Source organism: Pristis pectinata, chromosome 19 (assembly GCF_009764475.1).
Source record: "Pristis pectinata isolate sPriPec2 chromosome 19, sPriPec2.1.pri, whole genome shotgun sequence".
NCBI lineage: Eukaryota > Metazoa > Chordata > Chondrichthyes > Rhinopristiformes > Pristidae > Pristis > Pristis pectinata.
Window position 1 is genome coordinate 6946140 of NC_067423.1, and position 24623 is coordinate 6970762.

General features: G+C 40.5%; 1 protein-coding gene across 1 annotated transcript in view; it reads left to right on the forward strand.

Annotated features, from left to right (window-relative positions):
• taf3 (TAF3 RNA polymerase II, TATA box binding protein (TBP)-associated facto) overlaps window positions 1-24623 on the forward strand; it is a 157521-nt gene that overhangs the window by 124763 nt on the left and 8135 nt on the right. The window contains exon 5 of the mRNA XM_052034131.1: window positions 1093-1175. Within this exon, the coding sequence (XP_051890091.1) occupies window positions 1093-1175 (83 nt within the window). The remainder of the gene's footprint in view (window positions 1-1092; window positions 1176-24623) is intronic.

Below are 24623 nucleotides of genomic sequence, written 5' to 3' on the forward strand. Positions count from 1 at the left end.
TACTCAACTCGATTATTCTCAACACTGGTGCACCCCAAGGCTGCATCCTCAGCCCTCTACTCTACTCCCTATACACTCATGACTGTGTGGCCAGATTCTGCTCTAACTCCATCTACAAGTTTGCAGATGATACCATCATTGTAGGCCGTATCTCAAACAGTGATGAATCGGAGTACAGGAAGGAGATAGAGAGCTTAGTGGAATGGTGTCATGACAATGACCTTTCCCTCAATGTCAACAAAACTAAAGAGCTGGTCATTGACTTCAGGAAAGGGGACGGTGTACACGCACCTGTCTACATCAATGGTGCTGAGGTTGAGAGGGTTGACAGCTTCAAGTTCCTGGGAGTGAACATCACCAACAACCTGTCCTGGACAAACCACGTGGATGCCATGGCCAGGAAAGCTCACCAGCGCTTCTACTTCCTCAGGAGACTAAAGAAATTTGGTTTGTCCCCTTCGACTCTCACCAACTTTTACCAATGCACCATAGAAAGCATCCTATCAGGATGTATCATGGCTTGGTATGGCAACTGCTCTGCTCAAGATCGCAAGAAGCTGCAGAGAGTTGTGGACACAGCCCAACACATCACAGACACCAGCATCCCCTCCTTGGACCCTGTCTTTACCTCTCGTTGTCTTGGTGAAGCAGCCAGCATAATCAAAGACCCCACCCACCCGGGACATTCTCTCTTCTCTCCTCTTCCATCTGGTAGAAGATACAGGAGCCTGAGGGCACGTACCACCAGACTTAAGGACAGCTTCTACCCCACTGTGATAAGACTATTGAACAGTTCCCTTATACAATGAGATGGACTATGACCTATGACCTCATGATCTACCTTGTTGTGACCTTGCACCTTATTGCACTGCACTTTCTCTGTAGCTGTGACACTTTACTCTGTACTGTTATTGTTTTTTTTAACCTATACTACATCAATGCACTCTGTACTAACTTGATGTAACTGCATTGTGTAATGAATTGACCTGTAAGATCGGTTTGTAAGACAAGTTTTTCACTGTACCTCAGTACGTGGCAATAATATACCAATACCAATACTATATAATAACTATCATTGTATTTCTGTGGCAGGCAAAACCTGAAACAAATATACCAGCTCCCTCTCCTGTTATTCCAAGGCTTACGCTGAGAGTTGGTGCTGGTCAGGATAAGATGTGAGTATTGCATTTTTTAAAATTATTTAGAGCATCTATTCTTTGCATTAAGATGAACTTCAATGGCATTTATTTTCTATATGGTAAAATTTGCAGTTTAGTACTCTAATTTCCTCCTGAAGCTATAGTGCAGAACTCGGATGTCTATTTCTGATATAGTTCATTTGGGGCTGGAACTGTTGGGCTACATGGCAGAGTATTAAATGAATGATGGCATGGACTCATTGGGCCGAAGGGTCTGTATCCATGCTGTATTGCTCTATGACTCTAATAAATTGTAAACTTAACACAAAACAAGTATTGATCAGATTGAATGAATTTCCCTACTCACTTCTGCATGTGCAATATATTATGCTCATTTATCTAGTTTCCTTTCAGAAAGAGGTACTGCAGATCTCTTCAACCAAGTCAAATGTACCAGCTTTGAGTGATAAAGGTGGTGGGGAGGTTTGGGAAGGCAGACTGTTGTGTGGATAGATCAGAACAGTTGAAGGAACAATTTCTTAATATGCTTCCAATATTGAAATGAATGCATGCAAAATTGAAGTAGATATGAGAATTGGAATCACATGTAATAATTTGTTATATTGGTAAGCCAAAGTTTAATAAAACTTGTTATGTCTTTATGATTTGTAAGCACTCTGCAAAATAAATTAGGACCAAACCACTTATTGAAATTCAGGTTCTAGTTCATTGACTCCATGATTGAAGGCAGAGGAACTTTCAACAACAACTTCAGCATCTCATGGGACAGGAAATCTGTCTCTGAAAACTTAATTTGTTGTTTGAAAACTTAAACTCTTGGAAAAAGGGATGACTTTATTTAGAATAATGAAGCAATTGAGTTAAATATTTATCATCTATCATAATTCTGAACAATAGGAAGGACTTACAAGTTTATCTTTTGAGCCATGTAGTGAAGATAAGTCCTAAACTGAGTACTAATCCATTCCAAGTTCATCATTGTCCTTAACTGAAACTACAACTCAAAACCTGCATGATCATTTACAAAATATATGCTGCTTTGATACTGGAATTCTTCAAATGACTTCTTCATTTTGCAATAATTTCAAATGAGTAATTCCCATTAGTTTTCAGTGATTAACAAGGTCAGGGAGAAGTAGTGAGATGGAACAGAACCAAAGAGCAACATAAATGGAAGCTGGAAATATCAGTAATTAACACAAAAATTGAGGAACTGCAAATGCTGGAAACTGGAAATAGAGCATGAATAAGCTGGAAATATCTGGCTAATGCCTTCGCCCTGTTGTAATGCTCTCTCCATTTCAATAACTTACCGGTGCTCAGTTACATTGTAGCCTGCTTCAGCAAAACTAAGCCCTTGCCCACTTATTATTAGAGGTAATTGATGCTCTAATGGGAATACTGAGCAGTTAGGTTCCAAACCGTTCTTTGTAGGCGAAGTCATGCAGTGTTGCTAGAAGCTCTGTGACATGACAATGTTCTGGGCAGTTCTACATCTGACTGGCAAAGGTATTATAACCACTAAAGCTTTGGCTAACCCCCCACAGAAACGTTCCTTCTGTGGTAGAGAGGGGAATAAAGCACATGGCAACACTGACAACATCTTCAGTTCTTTTGTGCTTTCTACCATTCATAGAACAGAGAACAGTACAGCACTGGACAAGCCATTCAGCCCAACATGTTGTACTGATTTTGATGCTAATTAATACTAAATATCCTCCTCCTGCATATCAACCATATCGCTTCATTCCCTTCATATTCATGTGTCTATCTAAAAGTTTCTTAATCACCAAACTGCCTGCTTCCACTACTACCCCGGTAACCCATTCCAGGCACCTACCACTCTCTGTGTAAAATAACTTGCCCCTCATATCACCTTTAAACTTCCTTCCTTTAACCTTAAAAGCATGTTCTCTGGTGTTTGACGTTTCTACCCTGGGTGAAAGATTCTGACAGGAATTCTGAAAAGATCCTTTTGTGGAAATGCTGGAAGAGACAATGGGAATGCATTCTCATAGCGTAGATATCTGCAAATATTGCTTTTTTTTCTGAAATAACTTTTCAGAATAGGTCCTAACTTACAGCTAATAAGAATGTAATTTTTAAAACCTGGTAATTTTGAAATCAGTAGAATTGGAATTAATTACAAATAGTGATTAATATTGCTTCAAAATTAGAATTATAGTGAAACCTAATCTCGACAAACTTGCACAGATTCCCAGAAGATTGCTCCAGATAATCCAGAGAACATAGAACATTACAGTACAGGAACAGGCCCTTCGGCCCATGGTGTCTGTGCCGACCATGATACCAAATTAAACTGAACCTATCTGCCTGCACCGGATTAATATCCCTCTATTCTCTGCATATTCATTATATTCTATGTTTAAATTTGTGTCAGTAAATTTCTAACAATTAGCATTCCTGTTTAATTTTGACCTGTTCTTCCTGTTAACTTCTAAAATTTTATTCAGTAGGTTTCATGTAAATCAGTGTTTCTTTCCAATGGAAATGTTTTAAGTAAGGTGTATGCATCAGGTCTTTGTCAATCAATTGCTTTTATTTCCCGATATGCCACTGAAACAACGGGTCATGCAGCTGATAAAGCACACATTGATCAATACAGCCAAATAGAATGCATCTAAGCGGGATTTGGCAAACACAATTTCTGCTTGTATCTTCATGATCATTGCAGACCAGTTCCTCTACATTAATCAAATCAGAAGTGTTATTGTAGTGTATAGGAGCTGTCATCTAACAACAGTGCAACAAAACTAAAAATGGAAAAGCAACTGTAATTTCAGGGCTCACTGTATACTTTCACTGAGAGCATGAGTACTGTCTTCATGAATCTTCACAACAATGACTGATGTTAGGTTAATTTATTAGTTTAAGATGGCCATTTAGCAATGTGTATTTGAAGATTGCACAAAATTGTTTGGAATCCGTAAATTGTGCAATAAAACTTTCAAAGGTGTCATTTATTGTACAAGAGGCAAGAAGCCCATCTCGGATAATAGGTTACCTGGCTCAGATTCTGTTTGTGAGGAAAGAAATCAGTGACTAATCCCCACAAATAGTTTGAGCAATAGGTTCAACTAAATTCCTGTTAGTTTTCAGTGATCAACACAATCACGTAACTATATCAGGGGAGTGGGGAAGAAGTTGGGGGTGATAGTAAGTGGGAATTAAACCAGAGTGGGAAGCTGGAAATGTTGGTACTTAACAAATAGAGTCATAGAGCAACACAGCACGGATATAGGCCCTTCGGCCCAACCAGTCCATGCCGACCACGGTGTCCACCCAGCTAGTCCCAACTTCCTGCATTTGGCCCATATCCCTCCCAGCTCCGCCCCTCCATGTACCTATCCAAGTGCTTCTTAAATGATACTCTTGTACCTGCCTCACCCACTTCCTCCGGCAGCTCAAACCTATACCATAGTTTTGGACTCCCTTACCCTGGGGAAAGACTGTTACCATCCACTTGATCTATGCCTCTCATAATTTTAAACACTACAATAAGACTTCTATAAATACACAAAGCCAAAAGTGCAAATGCTATAAACTGGAAATAAAAAATGGAAAAGTTAGAAATGTGCAGCATATCTACCCATTCAAGAGGGAATCTAAGAAAGAGAGCCTGTAGTTGTAATATAAATGCAGTCCTGTGTGAAATCCAGCCTTGGGTTAGATAAATACAAATCATTTGTGTTTTACCATTATGATCAATGTTATCTGAACACCAAGATTATGTTGCTGTCTTGTGTTTCACTCACATGTATGCAGTGTTCCTTAAGTACTTATTAATGGCAGTTGATTACTTGTAAGAAGGAATGGAGATGGAAGTTGTTGTTGTGTTGAAATGGAAGGTTCTGATCTGAGATAAGTTGGTTGACTCCGTGATGACATTAATGATGTGGGGGGATGAAACACCACGATCAGCTGTAATACATAAGTAATTGACTCCAAGGCCAGAAGATGATGGATGTTTTGTTCCAGGGCAGTCCATTGCATGGTGTAATTTTGTCTGAGGAATGTAGCATGACTACATAAATTGAGCACCAAGATAAGTTGCCCATTTCAACCTGTCAATCTTCTATCAATCATATAGTCACATGGTCAAGAAAATATAACTGCTAACTCAGCAGTTTGGAAAATTATTGCAAATTCTCTGCTTTTGCCTCCTTATCCCCAGCTATTGCTCACACACCAACAGAGAATTAGAACTAACATTTCCATCCAGGTGCATAGGGTGAAAAAAACAAAATAATTTCTCAAAATCACTTCACTGTTTCATGAAGGCCATGGTACTCCTGTTATTTTTAATAAAGCAAATGAAAAATTACTTTTGCTCAACTTGCAACACTGTTTTATAATATGTGCACATAGTTGTCACCTGGGTAATTGTCTGAAAGGAAGGAATTTCTAGGGCTAAGGAGAAGGGACACGACTGCAATTAGCTAAATTATTGTTGCACAGAGAAGGTATCACAAGATCACAAGATAAGGGAGCAGAAGCAGGCCATTCGGCCCATCGATCTGCTCCAAGGAAAAGGGAAAAAGAAATGGGGTGGGAAAAAAAGAGAGAGAAAAAAAAACTATTCTAATCCCATTTGCCAGCCTTATCCCCATATCCCTTGATACCCTGACTATTTAGATATCTGTCTATCTCCTCCTTGAATACCCCCACTGATCTGGCCTCCACTGCTGTGCGTGGCAAGGAGTTCCACAATTTCACCACCCTCTGGGTAAAGAAACTTCTCCTCATCTCTGTCTTGAAACTGTACCCTCTAATTCTAAGATTGTGCCCTCTGGTCCTGGACACGCCCACCAAGGGAAACAGCCTAGCCACATCTACTCTATCCTTACCTGTCAACATTTTAAATGTCGCTACGAGGTCCCCTCTCATCCTTCTGTTTCTTCCTTCTGTGCTGTGACCACCAAATGACGTCATTGTATTCTGAAGGTAACACTATTGATAGGGCTAAATGGCATGATTGCACAATAATGACCACAACAAAACTGTTGTGAAATTTCTCCAAATCCTCGTTTGAAGCAGTGTCCAGGAGATTGACAGGGACACTACTTCACTTGGACAGAAAACAATGTTTGACTCTCTCAGCTTTTTGACTGGATAGTATAGGCGCTACAACTTTATGCCTCATTTCTTTTTATAAACTTACTTGGCTTTAAGTACACTTTTAATGTTGGAAAAAGAGTCATATAATCTGCTGGAAGAACTCAGTGGATTGAGCAGCATCTGTGGGAGGAAAGGAATTGTTGACATTTTGGGTCAAAACCCTGCATCAGGACGCAATCAAATGAAATTTGGGCTGCGTGAGATATTAGGTCTGGTGACTGAAAGCTTGGTCCAAAAGCTGCACTTTTAAAGAAATATCTTAAAGGAGTGAGAACTTCCCTTTCAGGAGAAGTGGAGGATCTTAGGAATGGAATTCCAGAGCCTAGAGCCCAGGCAGTTGAAAATACAGCCACCAGTGGAGAAGAGATAAATGACAGCGATGTGCATGAGGCCAGAATTGGAGAGCATGGAGATTTCATATGGTGATACAGTTGGAATACTTTACAGAAGCAGAGAAGGATGTGAAAACAAAGCTGAGAATATAAAAAATTTCCAAAGACATAACGAGAGGTAATGGATGAACGATGTGGTGCCAGTAAGAATTCAGGCAGCACTATTTTTTGTTTAATGTAAGTTCCCTGATAGGTGCAATTTAAATTAACCTTTGAACATTTTCTTAAAAATTAAATCTCCTCAGATTTGTTCCGGCTTAGTTCTGTCACTATTCGATTTTCTACATTAAGTTTTTTCACTGTTAACAAAAAGCCCCCAAAATGAACTTCAGAACACAAATTCTGCTCCTGTTTGCCAACTTCCATCTTTCTATTTACCTACCCATCACCTTTGTGCTTGTTGACCTCCATTGTTTCTTAGTTAAACAACACCTTGATTTTTAAATTCTCCTATTTGTAATTCCCTCCATGGCCTCAGTACTCCTTCCACTTCTTCATGGATTGTAACCTTGTTGTGGTGGAGAAACTTGTGTGGTCCTGAGATCCCGAGAGCGATGCCGTCTGGAGCTATGCTCCTGGTAGGGTCACCCATGGCGGTAAGGTCGACGGTGAGGTCACTGACAAAGAACAATCCAACTAAGACCTCAACGGTGGAACAGGTGGACTCAACGGCTGTGAAGGTGAATGAAGGCTGCAACAAATCCATCAGCTCCAATCGTCGTGGTTTCTGTGCCATTGGAATCAGTTGGTTGATTTGTGAAGTATCGTGTGCTTTTTGTAGTGCAACATCAAGTACACGTTAAACAAATACACGCACAGGTGTCTCCGCTCTGTGGGCTACTTCTAGCCAAGATTGGACATAAGCCACTTGAGAGCCCATAAATAGATCAATGGAACGAGGACCATCATCCTCGACCTTGAGGGATAGCCATGATGATGATGACGACTCCTTCCAGCCCTATAACCCTCTGGTACATCTCCATGCCTCCAATTCCAATGGACTGTACATTCTTATATTTACTCACTCCTCCTTTGACAGCTGTGTCAGCAACTACCATGTCACTAAGATTTGGAGTTCCTATCGTAAACTTTTCTTCCTTTGTCTCTCTAGCGCTCTCTCTCTCACTCTTTCTCTTTTCCTTTCCTTTCTCTCTCTCTCCTTTCCTCCCTCTCTCCTCCCTGACTATAATTTAGCTCTTTGATCAAGAGTTTGGTCATTTGTCCTATTGTCTGCTTAGTGGTTTAGTGTCAGATTTAGTTTGATAACTTTCGTGCGGTGCCTTGAGACATGAAAGCCATGATATAAATACGTCATTGTTTGAATTTTAAAAAAGTATCCACAACATTAGTTTTTGCAATCAGGAGAGCTGACAAATGATTTGCAAAGTCTGCGAGTTTATCTATGCAAGACTGCTCTTAGTAATATCACTGCAAATATAAGACATGGGAAAAAATAATAGTGGAAAGAAATAGTGATGCGGATTGAACACAGAATGAATAATTCTGTAGGTCAGATAGTCAAACCCAAATGAGGCTTAATTCACTATCATGCTGAATTCAGGGTTTCCCTGTAAAGGGTTTATCTGTAGAAGTGATCAACACAAAAAATTAATTGCCTTCCTTAATCACTTTAGAAGATCTTATCTTCAATGGCTCCGAAATTTAATTGGTTTATGTAGGTTTTAAACATTTATTTGTTCTGTCCAGGTGCCCCTTAAAAAAATGAGTTCCAGCTAATGATTTTTTTAAAATCATCCTCTGTTCGATAAAAACGGGTTCTGGTAATCACTCACTGCTAATGCAACTGATTGCGTAAGATTTATTGGTTTTAAATAAAATTAGTAGTAAATGTCTCCAGCCCTATTGATGCCATTTCGTGAGCAGCTTGTCACTTCTCTTTTACTACAATGACATAGCATTTTCTAATGTGAATCTAGATGCTTTTGCACAGGGCTATAAATTTATTTTATCAATTCTATCAATAATGTCCAGTACTGAGAATAAAGTGTTAAATGCTGCTGTTTGAATTATATAGAATGCTTTTCCAGCTTAAAAACACAGTCATTTAGGATAAATAGATCTGAACACAAAATCAAGAGAAATATTTTTATTCATTCCAATATTCTCATACTCTTTAAAAACAACCATCCATCATTTGATTTGTTTTTAATTCTGCATCAGGTTTGTCTATGATGTAATCCGATGCACATGATGTAGTTTAGGATTTCTTGACTTTCAAAAGTAAGAGATGTTTTACTCCTGGTTTTACCTGCCCCAGGTAGTGCAATAACAAATATTTATGGTGCATCTTATCCACTTATGATTTTCCATTGGCTAAAATGTGGTGATATCTTTTACATTGAACATCAAAGTAGGTCTGTGCATTTCTAACTTAACATTCTTCTGCAGACTCCAGCATAGCAGCATAACATCTCCAATTTAGTGTTTTATGCCATCAAACAGTACAGGAATATAGAGTGAAGATGTACATTCCTACTGCCTTACCTGCTCAGACCCTCCTGCAGTCTCGTGTCTCTCTTCATAGATGCTGTCTCATCTGCTTTGTACAAGTACTTAAGAACACAATAAACAGGAAAAAAAAGAGTAGGCCATCCTGTACCTGCTTCATTCTTCAGTAGATTGTGGCTGATTTTTCTTAGAGCTGTTTTTCTGCATTACCTCATATCCCTTGATTCCCTTAGTATCTAAAATGCTTTCAGTCTCCATCTTAAGTATACTCAGTGACTTAGCCTCCATGGCCCTCTTGGATACAGAATTCCAAAAATTCACTGCTCTCTGGGTGAAGAAATGTCTCCTGCTCTCTGCCCTGAATGGCTGACCCTTTATTATAAGACTGTGACCCTTGAGTACTAGGCACACTTGCCAGGGGAAACATCAACTTTGCATCGACCCTGTCAAATTCCTTAAGAATTTTGTGTATTTCAGTGAGATCATTGTTCTTTACTTTCTATTTTAAAGGTAATTTTTCTCTCTCTCTCTCTTGCAAATCTCCCACCTCCCCCTGAAGATTCTTCAATTTTAGGTCACTGTCAAGCATCTCATCCAAATGTCTTTGACACAGGTGTACAGGAGATTCCACTGTGAGAATACAAGAACCTAGTGGGGTGGGGCTTGCACTCATTGTCCATTAACTTGTATACTATGGCTTACGTTTTCCTTCTAACGTGCACTAAAATAGTTCATTCTCTGACTCAGGCACATATTTACTCTGGCCTTAAGTACATCATAAAGGCTACATCAGATCCATGCAACACGCAAAAAGCTGGAGGAACTCGGCAAGTCAGGCAGCATCGATGGAGGGAAATACGAGACAGTCAACGTTTCGGGTCGAGACCCTTCATCTGGACTGAAAGACAGAAGAGAAAACGTGGTAGAAATGATGAACCCACTACTCTCTCAGTCCAGATGAAGGATCTTGACCCAAAACGCTGACTGCCCATCTCCCTGTACAGATGCTGCCTGACCCGCTGAGTTCCTCCAGCTTTTTGTGTGTTGCTCCAGATTCCAGCATCTTGTCTATATCAAATCCATGGTTCCTAGTTCTACTGAAACCAGCTAATTATTTGTTTAAAAAGATTAAACATACTTTCACATGTTCTATCTCATCTCTTAAAGCTCAAATTAGACACCTATAATTTTCATCATGTTTAGAACAGTGCATCTACACATTTTAAATGTTGAGGTGAAGTAATCTGTGGAACGTTTAAGCAGACTGTACATTTGTCCCAGCTATGGTCTCTAGAATGATGTCTTCATGATAATTGAGATTATTGTGCTAATTAAATCTATCTTCCTTGTTCATACAATAGAAAAAAAAATGTTTTGTTTTGAGGTGATTGACTCTCTTATGAGTCTTAAGAAATCTAGTTAATGAACAGTTGTCTAAAAGCTACAGAATTAATTGTGTGACTTAAGTGAGCAAAGCACTTTCAGTCTCAGGTAATTTATATGGCAGGCAATATAATGTTTGTACACAATAGCTATATAATAGGATTATTAATCTACTGGCATTGCTTTCTGCATAAAATGAATGTGTATAACCTTCCATCAAAATGTGTGTTCAAGGTCAGGTTGGATTGACTCATTGGTAACTTGTCAAGCAGTGGGCTTGCATTTCAGCCTGTGCAGCTTGTTCCAATCCGTACACTTATCTTTTTGTGATGGGGAATTAGGTAAAGAGACACTAGTGAAAGCCCTTCCTGCCACACGCTTTCATGAATGTCGCCAGTGTCTTCAGCAGTTAGCCCACTGCAATCAGCAGTGCAACATAGGGCCCATTATTAACCACAGATGTGGGCAGTGTTTGTTCCCTCATATCTATTCAATTGTCCTGCTGTAGGAACTGTTACTCATGAACTACATGAAGCAAAGGTGATACCTTAGAAAGAAAAAAGTGGATGGATAATTGTATTGTGCAAGACAAACTCTTTCAAAAAGCAGAAAATCTGGCATAATGGCCTCCTGGCAACTCTTTGGCTAAGTTTTCAACTTTGAACAGTGATGTGGGCTAAAGGTAACTGTGAAAATCAGTGCTAAGCACGGAAGATGAGCCTAGTTGTTTAAAAAAGCACATTGCATGGAATTATTCAATCTTAATATTACGTTGGACCAAATACTGCAAATCCCAACAACTGAAATGGTTCCTAGACCAATCAGATTTGCATTTTGGTTAATGCAAGTAGAAGCATTCTTCAGAACAAAATAGAGTACTCAGTAACCTAAAGTCTGCTCATGCTGAAAGTTTAGTCCAGGATGATGAGTAGGTTATAAAGATGATTCAAGGTAGTAATTGTTACAATGCATTTTACTGCAGGTTCTCTGTAGGTTGAGTGATTTATTTATAGTATGTCATTTTGGTTAGTTTAAACAAGGCTTTTTTGTTGATAACCAGAGGGACATGAGCAACAAATAATGTAATAAGTGGCCACAGATCCAGACAGTACTCTGTAACTGTGAGGAGGGGGGGGGGGGCGGGGGCGGGGGGGGTCAGTGAGAATGGTGTTGGCGTTAGGCTGATGGCATGCAAACGATGATCCCAACCAACAGAGCCTAACTCACTGGACACCAATGTCAAACAAGGCCACATCATTGCCCCCAAACTTTTTTTTCCAATATTTCTCACCTCCACCCAGCTTCTTGGGGGAGATCAGCATCAGATTTATTATCACTGTCTTATATGACGTGAAATTTGTTGTTTTGTGACAGCAGTACAGAGCAAAGACATAAAATTACTACAAATTATAAAATAAATAAATAATGCGAGAGAAAGGAATAATGAGGTAGTTTTCATGGACCGTTCAGAAATCTGATGGCGGAGGGGAAGAAGCTGTTCCTGAATCATTGAGTGTGGGTCTTCAGGCTCCTGTACCTTCTCCTCGATGGTAGTAATGAGGAGAGGGCATATCCTGGATGGCGAGGGTCCTCAGTGATGGATGCCGTCTTCTTGAGGCACTGCCTCTTGAAGATGTCCTCAATGGTGGGGGAGGGTTGTGCCCATGATGGAGCTGGCTGAGTCTACAACCCTCTGCAGCCTCTTGCGATCCTGTGCATTGGAACCTCCATACCAGGCTGTGTTGCAACCAGTCAGAATGCTTTCCATTGCACATCTGTAGAAATTTGCAAGAGTCTTTGGTGACAGACCAAATCTCCTCAAACTCCTAACAAAGTACAGCTGCTGACGTGCCTCCTTCATGATTGCATCAATGTGTTGGGCCCTGGACAGATCCTCGGAAACGTTGACACCCAGGAACTTGAAGCTGCTCACCCTTTCCACCACTGACCCCTCAATGAAGACTGGTTTGTGTTCTCCTGTGTTACGGGTCAGGTTGCTATTTGGTGAATGTCCCTTTAAGGCACCTGGACAATAGAGTAGTAGTATGTGTGTGTGTGTGTGTGTGTGTGTGTGGTGTCATCAAGACAGCAAGAAGATAACAACATGCTGGCTGTTTTTTCCTTGTCTTCCCCATCCATCTCCATCTTCTGGATTGCTAGCTCAGCCTCTACCTGCAACTTCTTTTGTTCCAACTCTAGTTTCCTTTGTTCTAACTGTATCTGTGCCAGCTATACCTGGGCATCGGAAATCACTGGTTTAATCTCAGGAAACTCTCCTACCTCACTCACCTCAAAATCCCCCGTCTCCAAATAATAGTCAACCATTATTCTATGAATAACTGCTTTTTTCATAGACCGCCTTACTGTTTCAAGGTTTAGCTGTGCAGCAATGTTCAACAACTCTTCCTTTGTCCCCACCTTCAATCCATCAAAGGTTGGTGAACCCAAGAATGCTTCAATATCCATTGCTGCTGGTTTTCACACACACAAGCCAATCAAAAAGAAATTTATCAGGCCGACCAACAATCAGTCGTCCAATCAGCCCCAATTTGTTCAAACCCAGACCTCTAGTACCAGTCTTGAGTTCGATTTCGGACTACTCTCGTCAATCTTGGGATCAATCCTGGACGAGCCCCCAATTTTGTTATGTACCAGCAACAATAGAAACACACCGAGTCATGTACAAGTGTTAAAAACTATTTTATTAATAACTACTTGTAATAATAAGAAAAGTAAAAATGAAAAGATATTAAACATAAACCCCAAAACTAAACTCAAAAGTGTGTGTGTGGCAAATTCCCAAACTCCAAGTCTTGGAATAGTTCTCAAAGTTCAGTTCAGCAAGACATAAGGTGAAACGTGAGCAAAGGCTTTTGCAAAACCACCGTTGACTGAAGAGAAAATGTAGAGAGAATGTAGAGAGAAATTACAAAATCCACATGTTCCACGATGGAACCCAGACGACACCTCAATCACTGATGATCTCCATTGCTTTGTTCCAAAGCGTCTGCCACCCTGAGGGCATTCGATACGTGGCTGGCCACAGAAATACCTGTTTCCCACTACAGGTTAACGACAAAGTGGATTTCACTTGATTGCTCCACTTGATTGTAGGTGACAGACACAGCTATTGTTCTTCATCCATTGTTACGGAGACCAAGAGTCAGTCTCTCTTCCTCTCTCTTCTTGACTCACTTCGATCCACACTGAGCAAAAAAACAGCCAGCACGTTGTTATCTTCTTGCTGTCTTAATGACACCACACACACACACACACACACACACACACACACACACACACACACACACACACACACACACACACACACACACACACACACACACACACACACTACTCCTCTACTGTCCAGGTGCCTTAAAGGGACATTCACCAAATAGCAACCTGACCCGTAACACCTGACTTCCCCTTCCTGAAGTCCACAATCAATTCCTTGATCTTGCTGACGCTGAGTGCGAGGTTATTGTTGCGACACCACTCAGCCAGCCAATCTATCTCACTCCTTTACGCCTCCTTGTTGCCATCTGATATTTTACCAATAACAGTGGTGTCATCTGTGAATTTATAAATGGCACTATAAGTGGAGCTAACCTTCAGAACTAATGGGAAACTGCTTAGCCTATGGCCACTGCACTCCAGAACCAAAGTCACCCCAACATCAGTAGTCAAGCAGCAGTATGCAGACAGTGCCTGAATACAGCCAAGTTGAGGCTAAACACAAACTAGAGGAACAGCACCTCATATTCCGCCTGGGCAGCCTACAACCTAGTGGTATGAACAATGAATTTTCCAACTTCCAGTAGCTACTCCCCCTCCTTCCCCATCCTTTTTCTCTCGCCTCCTGATCTACCTGGCCCCCATCACCATGCCTCTTTCACCTCCTCCCCCTTTCCATCTGCCCATCACCCAGATACTCCCCCTCTGCTGGTTTCCCTCCCCACCTCCCTCCCTCGATTCCATGCTCCACCTATCAGATTCCATCACCTTCAGCCCTTTATCACTTCCACCCATCACCTCCCAGCTTCTGCCACCATTCCCACTCTCGCCTCCCCCATCTGCCTATCAACCCCCAACCCTCCTCTCACCTGGATCCACCTATCACCTGCCAGCTCTTGCTCCACCCCTTCCCTCCACCTCTTTATGCCTGCCATCTCCCCTCTATCTTTCAGTCTAGATGAAGGGTGTCAACCCAAGATGTTGACTGTCCATTTCCCTCCACGGATGCTGCCTGACCTGCTGAGTTCCTCCAGCATTTTGTGTGTAACGTCATGGTGAATCACTTCTGCACTCTTTCCACCACTACTACGTCTTTTATACTGATGACCAGAACTGGACACAATATTCCAAAGGTGGCCTAACCAATGTCTTGTAGTTAGAGAATACAGAGTCAATAGGGCCAGATTTTTTGTTTAATGATCGGGACAATGTGGCTGTTTTGAAAGGGGCTGAAAATCAGAGCTGAGGAACAACATCATTTATGACATCAGTAAAACATAAGTATGTGTCAGTATAAATGGTTAAAGGTTTCCTTTTCATTAGATCCTTAGAAGTAATTAAGGTGGAGGTAGATAATTTTTTGAAAGAGCGGAGAATCGAGGGCTCTGGAGGACTGGCACAGAAGAGGGGATGAGACCTGGAGCAGATCAGTCATGATCATATTAAATGGCGGGACAGGTTTGAGGGGCCGAGTGGCCTACTGCTCCTATTTTCTCGCGTTGTTGTTCCTTGACCCAATAAATTTGGTTCTTGACTTCAAACATTTTCAAAAAGAAGAAAGAAACCAAATGCAGCTGTGAACACACCTTAACACACCTTGATTTAGTAGAATGCTGAAATGCCAATTGCAGGCTCGGTCAGTTATGTACAACATTAAGGGTAGGTAAGGAAATGACTTGTAGAAGTCCTTAGCTACTTTAACCTTGACATTATAAAAATCTTTAAGTGCATTAATCACTCCCAGACTCACCTATTATAATCTATAATCTGTCAATTTGTCATCTTCAGAAGAACTAATGTCTAAACCTCTGCTGTGTCCATAAAGTCTGACACTTGGTCTTGGCTGATCATCATCCATGGTGTACATAGGTTCCCCATCCTTAAATGAAATTGGTTCAAAGTTCTTGTCCACTTTATAAATCCCTCTGGTGTTTTACCCCAATTTATTTCTGCACAATTCCCTATCTCCCCATCACACTTCGAAGTGATATCTTCCTCCGTTAGTGGTCTTTCTGTAATTCCCTCATGGCAGCACAGTTCCACAACACTGGTCGGTCTCCAGGGCCAACAATGGGGAGGCCACTATTAGTTGCCTCACAGCGCCAGAGAGCTGACGTCCCACGCTGTCTGTGTGGAGTTTGCACATTCTCCCTGTGACCACGTGGGTTTCCTCCGGGTGCCGTAGTTTCCTCCCACGTCCCTAAAAAAAATTGTTAATTGACCATTAATTAATTGCTCCTTGTAACTTGCATGTAGGTGAGTGGTAGAGTGGGAGGGAGCTGAAGAGAATGAGGGGATAATAAAAATGGAAATGATGTAGGATTATTGCAAAATGGGTGTTTAATTGGTGTGGACTGAAGGACCTGTTTGTATGCTGGATCTCTCTATGACTCTAGAACCTCTCCCAAAGGCCTTTCTTCATGTGTGAACCCAGATGGCAAACTGGTTATGCACAGAGGATATCTGAGCCAAGTTGATCCTATCCTCCCCCGACAGAGCGAAGTGTGGCTATATTTCTCTCTCTGTTTGGCTGATGGTAACTGAGGCAAACTGCTCCCATCCCCCATTGAATCCCTTGTTAAAATGTGGTGTGAAAGTCTAAATGTCGTCTATCAGTTGCATTACTAAATATTTGCTGCTTCTCAATGTTCCAAATTGATGTGGGTCTTGTTGGGACTTAACATTATCATCTAAGTCCATGACATCCTATTTTACATTTTTGTGAACACATTTTTGCAGTACAGTGGATTGAATAGGTGGCATTTTAAGACACTATAGTTTAATGAGAGACCCTTGTCACATTTAAAACCTTAGCATTGGAACTCAGATATTATGTGTTTTGAAGCTCCTCCTGACGTAAACTGTCATTTCATATGCCAGTATTCCGTGCAAGGTTTGTGTGATAGCAAATAATCATATTAGAATGTGGATATAGGCATCAGTTATGTGATGAAAAGGTATGATGCACCGGAGTCAAAGAACCACTGTGGGCTCAGACAGTATTTAATGGTCATTTTTATTGGTTGCTGCAATACTTTTGTTTTTTTTTCCAGAAACCTATTTTCAAATGTAGAATTATATTTGGATATTTAAATTTAATTGATTGCAGCAAAAATTTTAATAGAAACTAGAGACATTTCCCAGGCTGCAGCTTTGAGTTCACGGGACATCTGTGACCGTCCCATGTGCCTTTTCCTAGCTATTACTTTAGGAAGGAAATTCTGCATTAGATAATGATTTCAAAATCCCTTTTAAGTGCAAGCCTAATAACGTCCTGTCTTTGTGCATGTCCCATTTCTCACTGATTAGACTGTTCAGTAGCCGTTTGAACTAATTTTAGCTGGGGACACAAGCATCATTTTAAACTTTACTTTCCCACATACAAGTGAGATGGAAAATACTCTCTTGTCTGGCAAATGGTTATTTGAGAGGGTCATAAGTAGGTTATCCCTCTTCCATCACCCCTTTTGAGTTCATGATCAGTTCAACTTAATAATTAATAAATGTTAGATCAGGGCAAGAATTACTTCTGCTTTCCTTGGGAATTAGAGTTTTGCAGCCAAATATCCTTTTGATTTGACTAAAATCATTTCACAATTTTTTTTGTGACAACTTTATTCAAAGCATCTGAATGAAAGATTCAGGAGCACCCTGTACCAACTTCATAAACCCAGGAACACTTCCTTGTTCTTTTTTTTGCACTATTTATTTGTTTTTGTAATTTATAGTAATTTCATGTCTTGGCCCTGTACTGCTGCCACAAAACAACAAATTTCATGTCATCTAAGTCAGTGATAATAAATCTGATTCTGATTTAGAACAGCAAGAAGGTTAAGCTTCCATGTGCTGTGTCCTACAATGCGGCTGCATTGTGCTGTCCCAGTGTACTCATTTCCAAATGGTCCCCGTAATGTTTTTTGTTTCCATTTCCCTAACCATTGAGTGAAGTTGATAGTTCATGCTAAATTCAGAATAATTTTAAATTGAGTTGAGATCATTAGAACTTGCATTGCCATCAGAGTATGCTTTCATTCAAACATCTGAGCTGAACATATATTACTGTTGAATGAATTATGTTGATAATGTGGTGTATAATTTTTCTATTTCCATCACTCAACTAATTCTTGCTCTTTTGTACTTCTAAAAAAAAAGTGCCTTGCAATATTAAAGGTTTTTGTGGGAACCCATACTTTAAGACAGTGAGTCAAAATCATTTGTGGTAAGTCACAGGTAAACCATCAGTCTGCTTCAACAGTGGGTTGTTGTAAATATATGTTCCAATTTCAGCATTTGTGAAGTGAAACAAGATAAAGTCGAACCTTGAAAGATTAACAATATAAGCAGGGTTGAATTAAGCAACGCTGAAAACAAAGGGAAAGATACAAGCATTGGGTAGATGCAAAAAGGGGAGCAAACTAATGCTCTGTGCCTGTGATGCTGCTGCAAGTAAGTTTTTTCTTTGCACCTGTGCACACATGGACTTGTTCATATGACAACAAACTCAACTTTGAGTTTGACCAAGCATTGTGGAGGAAAGAGCAATTGCCACTAGGTGATACAAATTGAAGCAATTTGTTAAAGCTTAAAGTTTAGGTCTAGAAGATGATAGATCAATGAATGCAAACAATTACTTTAAACTTCACTTGTGTCCAGGTATCATAATGATTGTTCTGCTTTTTGTTTGCCACCATTTCCGCCTTGTCTACTCTGTTCTCCCGTGCCATGTACAATTTCCCACTCCAAGAAATAGTCTGCCAGTTTTAGATCCACAAACATGGTCTGCTGTGATTCAAAAATTGAATCTGCCTTCCCGCTCTTTTGGGAGGTCCCCAACAGACACCAAGTCTCTTCATTCTCTTTACCATAACCTTGTGACTAATTTTAGCAGCATAAGTGTGGAATTAAAGAACGTAAGGAATTGGAGCAAGAATTGGCCTGATGTTCCCATGGCTCTCCCACCTAATTAGTAAGATCATGACTGACTCTTTACCTGTCCACTATCCAGCCAGTCCCCATTTCCTTTGAGCCCAGAAATTTTAAGTCTTCAATTATGTTTAGTAACGCGGGCAATCTCAACAGTTAAGGGGCTTTGTATGCTCAAAGGTTTACATACCACCCTCCGAGTGAGGTCATTTCTCTTCATCACAAGCCCCTGATACTGATGTCCCCAGGTTGTAGACACTCTTGCCAAAGAGATGACCTCAGCTAGAATTAGTCCTGATGCAGGGTCTCGACAGCTCGACATCCCTTTGCCTCCACAGCTGCTGCTTGACCTGCTGAGTTCCTCCAGCAGTTTGTTTTTTTGCTCTAGAAGTATCCTCGTGAACATACGTTGCATCACCTCCAAGACAAATGTACATTTCCTCAGGTATAGAGACCAACCTAAACAGAGTACTCCAGATGTGGTCTCACTCAAGGCCCGTTTAGATGCAGTAAGATTTCCTTATTCTTGTATTCCACTTTCCATGTAATAAAAATCAATATAACCTGAAATGTTAACTGTTTCCCTCTCCACAGATGCTGCCTAATCTGCTGAGTATTTCCAACCTTTGCTGTTTTTATTTCTGTTTACCCTCTCACTCACCCTCTACATAGAAACATAGAAAAACCTACACCACAGTTCAGGCCCTTCGGCCCATAAAGCTGTGCCAAACATGTCCCTAGACATTACTAGGCTTAACCCATAGCCCTCTATTTTTCTCAGCTCCATGTACCTATCCAAAAGTCTCTTAAAAGACCCTATCGTATCCGCCTCCACCACCGTTGCTGGCAGCCCATTCCACGCACTCGCCACTCTCTGAGTAAAAAACTTACCCCTGACATTTCCTCTATACCTACTCCCCAGCACTTTAAACCTATGTCCTCTTGTGACAACCATTTCAGCCCTGGGAAAAAGCCTCTAACTATCCACACGATCAATGCCTCTCATCATCTTATACACCTCTATCAGGTCCCCCCTCATCCTCCGTCGCTCCAAGGAGAAAAGGACGAGTTCCCTCAACCTGCTTTCATAAGGCATGCTCCGCAATCCAGGCAGCATCCTTGTAAATCTCCTCTGTACCCTTTCTATGGCTTCCACATCCTTTCTGTAGTGAGGTGACCAGAACTGAGCACAATACTCCAAGTGGGGTCTGACCAGGGTCCATGTTACCTTTGTGCTTTGATATATGGAGACTGCAAGCTTTTGTCCACCTGATACTTTTAACCCTCCCTCCTGTGCAGCAGTGGTCTGAACGTGCCCAAAACCTAACTAATGAAATTAGCTCAAATTATTTTGATCTTTGTGAATTATTTTTAGTTAAGTTATTTGCAGTCACTGCTGCTATGAAGTTCCCATCTAACATTTAGGGAGCTGACTTTAGGCGTAAAGATCTATCCATTTTTTTTTGTGTCAACCAGATTAGTTGCGATTATAGATTTTTGGATCTAATGCTGTAAACTTAAAGATGGGGGATAAAGCACATTAGCTCTGAAAACCTATTGCTATATGCTTCCACCCACATCAACTTTATTTTTATCTTTATTTCCTGTGTGCCCTTTTCTGAAGTCAGAACGACATGTTATGGAAAGGTCACGCTGTTTGTTCCTTTCTTGAACAATTGCTATGTCTAGGTGTAATATATCCTTCAAGGTTAGTCTAATGGATGTCATTATGTAATTTCACAAACACTAAGATGTCAGTGTTGCTGGTTGCATTTCAATTTCCAAAATGGCAGCAGTGTAACAAAATGCCTTTAACAGGTAAATCGTTCCAAGGTGTTCACACATCAGTTGCATAAGAGGCAAAATAAAACAAGTTTTTCAACTGCAACATCTCATAATATGACCTACCACCACTTAAATATATATCAAATGCAAAAGAACTGAACCTTGACCAATATTTCAGACTTGTTTACCTATTGCTAAATTTTATCAGTGTGTACCTGGTATAAGGTATCTTCTACCAGAAGAAATTCTGTTAACCTTTCAACTTAAACTATATTCAGTATGTAGGTGGAAACATTGAATCAGGATGTGCTAAACAAATATAGTTTCTTGTAATCCTTGAATAATTACTTTAATTACTTTTTGATTGCATTTAAGTGGTGGTTGACATGACCTTTCATACAGAAATCTCCCTGGAGATATTCTTGTCTTGTAAAGACAGTTTGGCAATATGTGACACAAAGGACATTGTGTACTGTACTTTTGAAAGCAACAACAAATGCAGAGATCACAGAACTGAATGTGAAAAATTTGCATTAAATGGTGAGTGTGCACATTTGTAATTGATTGTTTTCTTAATTGGGTGCAGGAATATCCATGGTCTACCTTCCTTCTCAGATTGGAAAGTTTAAAGTTTTAAAGTTGAATACCAATTCTTTAACTGCATTTTGGAAGCCCTCTTGTCTGTTCTTAACCTAAGTGACACAGTGACGTATAATCTTCCACCTGTACGTGCCAGGATTGAAAGGGAAGTGGTGGTTACACGATCCACCAATGATGACCGAAGTGAAATTTTGGGATGTTAACCCAAGACATGGGATTTGTGAAGAAAGTGTCAGGGTACCAGATACTATGAACATTGAAATCTTTAACACTCACTTGTTCAAATAGATAGAAAATAGCAATTGCAATTTATGCTGACTGGTTTATATTAGTGCACTGACATTACTTTTTAAATATCGAGATACTGAAACATCAGGAGTCACTTTATTATAATACTAACCTAGTTATATACAATTCCACACAACTTTTCTGGTCTTCCTGTCTGCTATCTTATTAAGGTAGTTATAATTAGATGCACATCAGCTGTGATCTTATTGCATGGTGAAGCAGTCAAAAGGGATCGAATATTCAGCTACCGTGGCTCATGTTCCTATCTGGACCCTACTTTCTTTAGCTTCTTAGTATTTGATCTTGTAAAACTTTCACATCTTTCTTTTTCCTTTGTAACAACAGCCACTGCACTTCAAAGCATGTGGCGTGTTTTGTGATATTTCACAAAGGCTTTTTTAAAGTCTTATTCTAACCATCGTTTGAACGGATGTGTGAGTACACAAACCATACTGGCAGGGGTATCATAGAAGAATTTATGGGAGTGCATCAGGGATTGCTTCTTAGAACAGTACGTTATGGAACCTGCCTGGGCACAGGCTATTTTGCATTTGATCATGAATAATGAGGAAGGATTAATAAGAGATCTTGTTAAAATTCCTCTGAGAGGTGGTGACCACAATATGATAGGATTCCAGATGCAGCTTGAGGGTGAACACAACAGGACCAAAACCACTGTCTTCACTTTAAATAAGGGCAATCATAATGGTATGAGGAGTTGTCCAAGGTGGACTGTGAAAATGGAGTCATAGGGTCATGGAAACAGGCCCTTTGGCCCAACTCGTCCATGCCAACTTGTTGCCCAGAAAGCTAGTCCCATCTGCCTGCGTTTGGCCCATAGCCCTCTCAACCTTCCCTATCCATGTACTTATCTAGATGGCTTTTAAATGTTGCTAATGTGCCCGCCTCAACCACTATTTCTGGCAGCTCATTCCAAATACTCACCACCCTTTGTGTGAAGAAACTGCCCCGATGTCCCTTTTAAATCTCTCGCCTCTGATCTTAAAGCTATGCCCTCTTGTTTTTAGCACCCCCTCCCTGGGAAAAGGTCTATGTGCTTTCACCCTGTCCATGCTCCTCATGATCTTATACACCTCTATCGGGTCACCCCTCAATCTCCTACATTCCAGGGAATAAAAGACAGATAAATAAAATAAAAGGCAGGTCAGTAGGTGAACAGTGGCAGATATTCAAACAGCCAGTGCATAACCCTCAGCAAGACTTTATCCCAATTAGAAAGAGGGATTCCATGAGAAAGAGCACAATCTGTGGTTAACAAAGAAAATGAAGGCTAATGTTAAACTGAAAAGAAGAGCATACAAAGTGGCAAAGGCCGGTGGTAGGTCAGATGTCTAGAAGATTTTGGGATGTGGTACCGAAAGACTAAACAGCTCATAAAAAGGGACAAAATTGATTCTGAGAGAGAACTTGCACGTAATATCAAAACAAACATTCCGAGTTTCAATAGATATATAAATAGAAAGAAGGTGGCTACAGTAGGTGTGGAACCTCTAGAGAATGAGGCTGGTGAATTAATAACAGGAAACAAAGAATTGGCAGATGAGTTAAATCAATTTTGTGCGTCAGTCTTCATCGTGGAGGACACTGCAAATTTCCCTCAGATAACAGATGGGCTAATTTCAAATAACAGGGAGGACCTTGTAAAAATCCCAAACACAAGGAGTAAAGTATTAGAGAGAAACTCATGGATCTAAAGGCCGACAAATCACCAGGACCCAATGGTCTGCATCCAAGGGCTTTAAAAGAAGTAGCTACAGAGATGGTGGGCCCATTGGTTGAAATTTTTCAAAAATCCCTAAATTCTGGGACGTTACCAGAAGATTGAAAAACAGACAATGTGACTCCTTTTTCAAAAAAAAGGGATTAAAGGAGAATGTAGGGAACTATAGAACACCTAGTTTTACGTCTATTGTTGGCAAGATATTAAAGTCGATAATCAAAGAGGAAATAACTAATCATTTAGGAAAACTAAATATAATCAAACTTAATCAACATGGTATTACGAAAGGTAAATCATGTTTGACAAATTTGCTCAAATTCTTTGAGGATGTGACAGGGAGAGTTGATAGAGGAGAACCTGTAGATGTAGTATATTTAGATTTCCAAAGGGCTTTTGATAAGGTGCGATATAAGAGGCCGGTGCATAAAGTAAGAGCCTAGGGTATTGGAGGAAGTGTTTTGGCATGGATTGAACAGTGCTGTCACAAAGAAAACAGCGTTGGAATAAATGGGTCCTTTTCAGACTGGAGGGATGTAACTGATGGAGTACCCCAGGGATTGGTTCTTGGCCTTCACTTGTTTACTTTTACATTAATGACTTGGAGGAGGCAACAAAATGCAAGGTTTCCAAGTTTGCCAATAATATAGAAGCAGATAGAAGGGCAAGTTTTGATGGGGACATTTTGATTCTGCAGTGGAATATAGATTGAGTGATTGGGCAAGAAGCTGGCAAGTGAAGTTTAAGGTGGGGAAGTCAGAATTAGGTTTATTATCACTGACGTATGACATGAAATTTGTTGTTTTGTGGCAGCAGTACAGTGCAAAGGCAAAATCCATAAATCACAAAAAATAGATAAATAGTGCAAACGAAAGGAATAACGAGGTAGTGTTCATGGGTTCATGGACTGTTCAAAAATCTGATGGCAGAGAGGGAGAAGTTATCCTTGAATGTTACCTCCTCCCCGATGGTAGTAACTAGAAGAGGGCATGTCCCAGATGGTGAGGGTCCTTAGTGACGGATGCCGCCTTCTTGAGGCACCACCTCTTGAAGACGTCCTCGATGGTGGGGAGGGTTGTGCCTGTGATGGAGCTGGCTGAATCTACAACCCTCTGCAGCCTCTTGCGATCCTGTGCATTGGAGCCTCCGTACTAGGCAAGTGTGAGGTCATGCACTTCAGTAAGAGGAATCAAAGGTGGATTATACTCAAAATGGACATAGGCGGAAAGTGAGTGAAGTACAGAGAGATCGTGGTGTCCTAGTGCATGAATCACAATATGTTAGCAGGCAGGTCCAACAAGGAAAACAGTCTTTATTGTGAAGGGGGTTGGAGTTTAAAAATAGGGAGGTTATGTTACAGTTGTACAGGGTGTTAGTAAGGTCACACCTGGGATACTGCACAGAGTTTTGGTCCCCTTTTTGGAAGGATATTGGAGGCAGTCAAAAGGAGATTCACCAGGTTAATTCTTGAGATGAGAGGTTTGTCCTATCAAGAAAGGCCAAACAGTTTAG